The sequence below is a fragment of the Rhinoderma darwinii genome, chromosome 4 (genome assembly GCF_050947455.1).
Source record: "Rhinoderma darwinii isolate aRhiDar2 chromosome 4, aRhiDar2.hap1, whole genome shotgun sequence".
Lineage (NCBI taxonomy): Eukaryota > Metazoa > Chordata > Amphibia > Anura > Rhinodermatidae > Rhinoderma > Rhinoderma darwinii.
Genome location: NC_134690.1, coordinates 187,415,267 through 187,423,324, shown reverse-complemented (window position 1 = coordinate 187,423,324; position 8,058 = coordinate 187,415,267). Strand labels below are relative to the sequence as shown.

The window sequence follows — 8,058 nt, the reverse complement described above, 5'->3', positions numbered from 1 at the left end:
CTCGTGTTCTCTTGATGTTCTCTTCAGTATGATGATTGTTGACACATTAATATCAATATCTATATCTCATATTTACTGTCAATGTCTTATAAATACTAAAAACAATTATGTTTTGTATTTTTTTAGATTGGAATACCACTCCCAACAGAACTTCGGAACTTCTTTAATTATTTTTCAATGTTATTGTACTATGATATTTGACGGGGCTATGTTCAATGCATCAAGTCTTATTGCATCAATAAAATATGTTTATTATTTGTTGAATTGTTTCTAGTCTCCTATTAGGTTTCTAAGTGATAGAGAGATATTAAAAGCGAGAGGGATTCTCATGCATTCTTTTGTCTTATGATATATCATATCACTAGTGTGATAATATGGGTCCGTTACACGTATGAGGATAATGTGACATCCTGGACACGTGAAGACGTGACTATGTGGTCCCATAACTCTGGGAACAAGATCGTTCTGAGTACTTGGTTGTATACAGAGGTCTTTGAACCCACGTGTGGATCATCTTTAAAAGCCGATATAAAGCTACTTTTAGATATTCCTAATATCTCCATCACTTACTATAGGGAGCATTTACTAATATATCTGTATTTTTTACATTCATGACTTTTTGACTGACATAGCCGTGTCAATGGATGTTTATAGTAATGTTACAGCAGTTGCTTAGCAACTTACGATGCCATGATACATGGGGCGACTCAGTGGAACGCATTGACACGCATTACATCATATGGATGCGATCTATGCTCTCTGCTGCGGAGTGATGATTTACTTCCGCCTCGGGGGATTACACTGATGTGTCGAATTTCAATTACCACGAGGGATGCAGCAGAGTGCTGCAACACACTTGAATGGAGTAGTTGAGTCTGAAGTTCTGATTGGTGAGTGAGGATATGCCAATGGATTTTACACCACTGCTGCATAAATGATTATAATGTAATCAGTTGTTTTTAATGTTTTTGTTATTATGTATTGTTATTCACGATGTCACATACACACTTCTGTATTTTCTGTATCATGTCTATGTTTATGATGATACCGTACACAATATATGATGTTTGTTTTCATACACTTTGTATTTGATTGTTTTATAATGAGACTAATTATGCAAAAGAGTCTCAAACATATATAAACTTGCTGAGTAGATGTGTCACTAGGCTTGATAAAGATCCTATTGTAGGATTGAAACGTTGCTGTTAGTTTGGATTGAATAAACCACCATTTTTTTCATGTTGGAGTGCTGCAAATTTTCTTCTGCTATATATCATTATACGTCCTAGGATCGGGACGTTTTGCTGGGCACCTGGTCGATTATTCATTAGTGAGTGCTGCTGTCTTCTTGTGTGCTATATCTGGATTCCATTAGCTTGCACCACGTTTTTTCAACCATCATTTACTCGTTTAACATGGAGCAGGTCAATATACCTGCTGGGAATGTTTCATCCAATACTGCTGCTGTTTTTACTGAAGAGGACATTGAAAGAATCCTGAGTGGAGCGGAGGGTGATGTGTCATTTTTAAGTGTTCCTTCTATTACTGACATCAAGAGAAATCTGGAATTTGAGTCACGACGTCTGATTAATGTTGAATTACATCTACTCACATTGGGACAATACTATAGAAACAACATGATCCCACGGGGGATGAGAATTTTACTTAAACCAACGATGCATATGCAACACGAAGAGTTCAGGAATAAAAATGAGCAACTCGCAAGCAAATATGCCTTGGAAACCATATTACTTAATATGGATTTTTTGCAGAGAGATCTGAGATCTTTAAGGGTGAAAGTACAAGATTTGGAGAACACACTCAAAACGTTGGTGCAAACTGATGATTTTAATGTACACATGGAGAAATTACGTATGACGCTCAATAAAGTGAGGATGGATATAGAAGAAACCAAAAAGAAGAAATGGTTCCGTGATCAAACAGATTATTCTATGGGACGTGTTTACACTTGGGACAATTCTTTCAATTATGCTGATGGAGCCTTTAGACGTGACAACAAAAGAAGCAATGAACCGGCTTTCAATAAAAGCGATTCCCGTAATCAATTCCATACTAAGAAATATCCTCCAAGTAATAATGAAGATTTTTTAGATTCCAGCCCACTGGACAAATCAAAAAGAAGAAAACCAGACGAGCAGGTCGTAGGAGAAGCAGAGGAAGGAAGAACCCGTTTTCAAAAATCTACTCATCAGAAAGGGCAGAAACCGGTGCAGGACAGCACCAAGAGGACTCTGCCCAAACCACAGTGGTAAATATCTCTCAACATCAATTGTCTCATACACAATTACAATTATTATCAAAAGGGTTGTCATTTTGCCCTAATCAGCATATTGATTGGTTTCAATTAGAGTTGGATATTTACAGTTTTGTCAGATCTATTAAATTGAAGGTCTGGTTTGAAACACAACCGGTTAATACAGTAATACAGGATACCCTTCCGATACTATCACTTAAAAAACTGGGGTTATTTAATAAGAGTGTGTTCCAACCTCCTATAGCATCACATGCGATAGAAACCTTTAGAGAACTAGTACAGAAAGATATTGCTTTACTTAGGTCTCAAACGTGTGAATTGAGCTTTAAACAGCCTAATATGACTACTCTTGATATGGTGGCATTAGATGAGTTGATCCATAACCATGATCTCACTATAAAACCTGCTGATAAGGGTGGAGCAATCGTGGTTATGGATTCAGATATGTACTTGAGAGAATGTTACAGACAACTAGCAGATACCAATGTATATAGAGTACTAAAAAATGATCCTAGACAGGATATTTCAAAAAGAATTACTTCACTTATTAAAACAGCTCTAGATGAAGATATAATTGATCAAATGCTACATAAATTTCTCACTGTTGAATTTCCTGTTACTCCTTGCTTATATATATTACCAAAAATCCACAAAGATTTAATGAACCCACCAGGTCGCCCTATTGTATCTGGCCGGGGCTCATTAATAAGTAACATCTCTATCTTTGTGGACAAAGTGCTGAGAAATTTTGCTATTAACTCCAAATCTTATATTAGAGACACCACTGATTTTCTACAGAAATTAAAATCTATAAAACTACCAGAGGGGTCCATTTTGGTCTCCTTTGATGTTACATCTCTTTATACCTCGATTGATCACAACAAGGGTCTTGATGCTGTACGACGTAAATTATTGACTTCTGACTATGACAATGCTACTTGTGAGTTTATTATTTCATTAGTGGAACTTATTTTGACATCTAACTATTTCATATTCAAAGAGAGTTATTATATTCAGTTGAAAGGAACGGCCATGGGGTCTAACATGGCTCCCACGTACGCCAACATTTTCATGGACAACATTGAGGAGGGGTCGGTCTATGTATCCCACCACTTCTCACATGTTTTGAAGTGGTGGCGATACATAGATGACATCTTCCTCATTTGGACTGACACTGTCACTACATTAATTGATTTTCATAGGTTTCTTAATTCAATAGATGATGATATTCAATTTACGATGATACATTCTATGGATAATATCCAATTCTTGGATGTTACTGTATCTATTGTGAATAATATAATTAGAACTAAAATGTACACGAAAGAGACCGATAGGAACACTCTGTTACGATTTGATAGTTGCCATCCGAGAAGTATGGTAAGGTCCTTGCCGTACAGCCAAATGATTAGGGCCAAACGCAATACCGACAGACAGGAGGATCTTGATATATCTTTAGACACTATGGTTAGTAACTTTTTACAAAGAGGTTACCCCAAAACATTACTGTGGACACATAGAAAGAAGATTGATAATGTAGCGAGGGACAGTTTATTGCAGTCTAAAAAACCGTCAGCGCATGGAAAACGGAAACGTATTCCATTTATCTCTACTTATAATGATAGAAGTGGAGACATTTCCAAAATTATGAATAGACATTGGCCAATTATTAGCAATAGTTTTGGACACATTGATGTATTGAATAATGATCCACTTATGTCCTATAGACGCCCACAAAATCTTCGAGATAGACTGGTGAAAACCAGAATGCCAGATTATAAGAAAACGACACAACCTATTTTTAAACCACTAAAACCTGGCAATATTCCATGTTACAGATGTGTTAATTGTGCTTTGATGTGCAAAGGGGAATTTTTTAGACATCCGTTGACTGGACAACAGTTTAAAATTAAACACAATTTCACCTGTGACTCAGAGTGGGTCATATATGTGCTATGGTGTCCCTGTGGCCTCCTTTATGTGGGTGAAACCACCTGTTCCTTTAAAACTCGTCTAAACAATCACCGTTTTTCTATACGTAAAAAGAAACTTGATTTACCTGTAGCTAAACATTTTTCGGAACATGGTCACAATGAAAGGGATCTAACATTTATGATTCTGGACCATGTTCCTCCATTACAGTTTGGCGGTGATCGCCATCTGGTTTTACACAAAAAAGAATTAAGATGGATATTTTTACTGAACTCCTTAAAACCTTGTGGACTTAATGTAGAATTTGTTGTAGATAGAATAGCCTTATGAGCTCCGTTCCCTCGTGTTCTCTTGATGTTCTCTTCAGTATGATGATTGTTGACACATTAATATCAATATCTATATCTCATATTTACTGTCAATGTCTTATAAATACTAAAAACAATTATGTTTTGTATTTTTTTAGATTGGAATACCACTCCCAACAGAACTTCGGAACTTCTTTAATTATTTTTCAATGTTATTGTACTATGATATTTGACGGGGCTATGTTCAATGCATCAAGTCTTATTGCATCAATAAAATATGTTTATTATTTGTTGAATTGTTTCTAGTCTCCTATTAGGTTTCTAAGTGATAGAGAGATATTAAAAGCGAGAGGGATTCTCATGCATTCTTTTGTCTTATGATATATCATATCACTAGTGTGATAATATGGGTCCGTTACACGTATGAGGATAATGTGACATCCTGGACACGTGAAGACGTGACTATGTGGTCCCATAACTCTGGGAACAAGATCGTTCTGAGTACTTGGTTGTATACAGAGGTCTTTGAACCCACGTGTGGATCATCTTTAAAAGCCGATATAAAGCTACTTTTAGATATTCCTAATATCTCCATCACTTACTATAGGGAGCATTTACTAATATATCTGTATTTTTTACATTCATGACTTTTTGACTGACATAGCCGTGTCAATGGATGTTTATAGTAATGTTACAGCAGTTGCTTAGCAACTTACGATGCCATGATACATGGGGCGACTCAGTGGAACGCATTGACACGCATTACATCATATGGATGCGATCTATGCTCTCTGCTGCGGAGTGATGATTTACTTCCGCCTCGGGGGATTACACTGATGTGTCGAATTTCAATTACCACGAGGGATGCAGCAGAGTGCTGCAACACACTTGAATGGAGTAGTTGAGTCTGAAGTTCTGATTGGTGAGTGAGGATATGCCAATGGATTTTACACCACTGCTGCATAAATGATTATAATGTAATCAGTTGTTTTTAATGTTTTTGTTATTATGTATTGTTATTCACGATGTCACATACACACTTCTGTATTTTCTGTATCATGTCTATGTTTATGATGATACCGTACACAATATATGATGTTTGTTTTCATACACTTTGTATTTGATTGTTTTATAATGAGACTAATTATGCAAAAGAGTCTCAAACATATATAAACTTGCTGAGTAGATGTGTCACTAGGCTTGATAAAGATCCTATTGTAGGATTGAAACGTTGCTGTTAGTTTGGATTGAATAAACCACCATTTTTTTCATGTTGGAGTGCTGCAAATTTTCTTCTGCTATATATATATATATATTTATATAAATATATGTATATACAGTACATATATATATATATATATATATATATATATATATATATATAGCAATCAAAAAAGTAGGCAGCACACCATCGGAATTAGTGAAAAAGAGGGTACTTTATTAACCCTAAGTGCGACGTTTCAGCTCTATCCACTAGAGCCTTTCTCAAGGCTTGAGAAAGGCTCTAGTGGATAGAGCTGAAACGTCGCACTTAGGGTTAATAAAGTACCCTCTTTTTCACTAATTCCGATGGTGTGCTGCCTACTTTTTTGATTGCTGTAGATATTGAGAGCTTTGGTCTGCTCCCTGGGGCCTGCACCCACACTCTTCAACCGGTGCTGCTGGATCCTTTTTTTGTTTCTGTATATATATATATATATATACATAGTACTGTGCAAAAGCTTTAGGCAGTTGTTGAGAAATGCTGAAAAGTAAAAATGTTTTCAATAATAGAAGTATTAATACTTTTTTTTTTATCAATTAACAAAATACAAAGTTAATGAATAGAAGAGAAACCTAAATCAAAATCAATATTTGGTGTGACCACCCTTTGCCTTCAAAATAGCATCAATTATTCTAGGTACACTTGCACACAGGTTTTGAAGGAACTGTTGTTCCAAACATCTTGGAGAACTAACCTTAGATCTTCTGTGAATGTAAGCTTCCTCATATCCTTTTGTCTCTTCATGTAATCCCAGACAGACTCGATATTGTTGAGATCAGGGCTCTGTTGTTGCCATATCATCACTTCCAGGGCTCCTTGTTCTTCTTTATGCTGAAGATAGTTCTTAATGACATTGGCTGTATGTTTGGGGTTGTTGTTCTGCTGCAGAATAAATTTGGAGCCAATCAGACACTTTTCGGATGGTATTGCATGATGGGTAAGTATCTGCCTGTATTTCTCAGCATTGAGGACCCCATTAATCCTGATCAAATCCCCAAATCCATTTGCAGAAATGCAGCCCAAAACTTGCAAGGAACCTCCACCATGCTTCACTGTTGCCTGCAGACACTCATTATTGTACCGCTCTCCAGCCCTTTGGCGAACAAACTGCCTTCTGTTACAACCAAATATTTCACAATTTGACTCATCAGCCCAGAGAACATGCTGCCATTTTTCTGCACCCCAGTTCCTATATTTTCGTGCATAGTTGAGTCGCTTGGCCTTGTTTCCAAATCGAAGGTATGGCTTTTTGGGCGCAATTCTTCCATAAAGACCACTCCTGGCCAGACTTCTCCGAACAGCAGATGGGTGTACCTAGGTCCCACTGGTTTCTGCCAGTTCTGAGCTGATGGCACTTCTGGACATGTTCCGATTTCGAAAGGAAATAAGCATGATGTGTCTTTGATCTGCTGCACTGTTTCCTTGGCCGACCACTGTGTCTACGGTCCTCAAAGTTGCCCGTTTCTCTATGCTTCTTCAAAGAGCTTGAACAGCACATCTTGAAACCACAGTCTGCTTTGAAATCTTTGCCTGGGAGAGACCTTGCTGATATAGTATAACTACCCTGTGTCTCGTTGCTGTGCTCAGTCTTGCCATGGTGGACCTGTGACATGAAACTGTCTTCCACATCCGCTCCTTTGTAGCAGAGTTTGGCTGTTCTTCACCCAGTTTTAAGCTTCCTTTACAGCTGTTTCTGTTACAGTTAACGACTGTGTTTCAACCTACATATGAAAATGATGATCAATATCACCTGTTTGATTCGTTAATCATACACCTGACTATAATCGTACAAAATCCATGACTTTGTGCAAGTTTACCTAGAAGAATTGATGCTGTTTTGAATGCAAATAGTGGTCACACTAAATAATGATTTGATTTAGATTTCTCTTCTGTTCATTCACTTTGTATTTTGTTAATTGATAAAAAAAAACTATTAACACTTCTATTTTTGAAAGCATCCTAACTTTGCTGCATTTTTCCACAACTCCACTGTGTTTTCCACTGTATATATATATATATATATATATATATATATATATACATATATATATTTATACATATATATATATATATATATACATACATTTATATATATATATATATATATATATATATATATTTAATCACTCATTGTATATATTCGAAGCAGTCTACTATTAAAACTCTGTCACAGTATATAATTGTAAAATTAGACCCCTTTACCACACCTGAAGTCAGCTATCTGAACAGAGGCTGGACATTTAGTTTCTAGAATTGAACTTCATAACAAAAGAGTCATT

The 8,058-nt window shown here is 36.3% G+C and overlaps 1 protein-coding gene across 1 annotated transcript; it reads left to right on the top strand.

Moving 5' to 3' along the window:
* Nucleotides 1-1,176: 1,176 nt before the first annotated feature.
* On the top strand, nt 1,177-4,754 carry LOC142760968 (uncharacterized). Its single transcript, XM_075864150.1, has 2 exons — nt 1,177-2,269; nt 4,674-4,754. Coding segments are annotated over exons 1-2 (855 nt in total). The 5' UTR covers nt 1,177-1,415; the 3' UTR covers nt 4,675-4,754.
* The last annotated feature ends 3,304 nt before the right edge of the window (nt 4,755-8,058 follow it).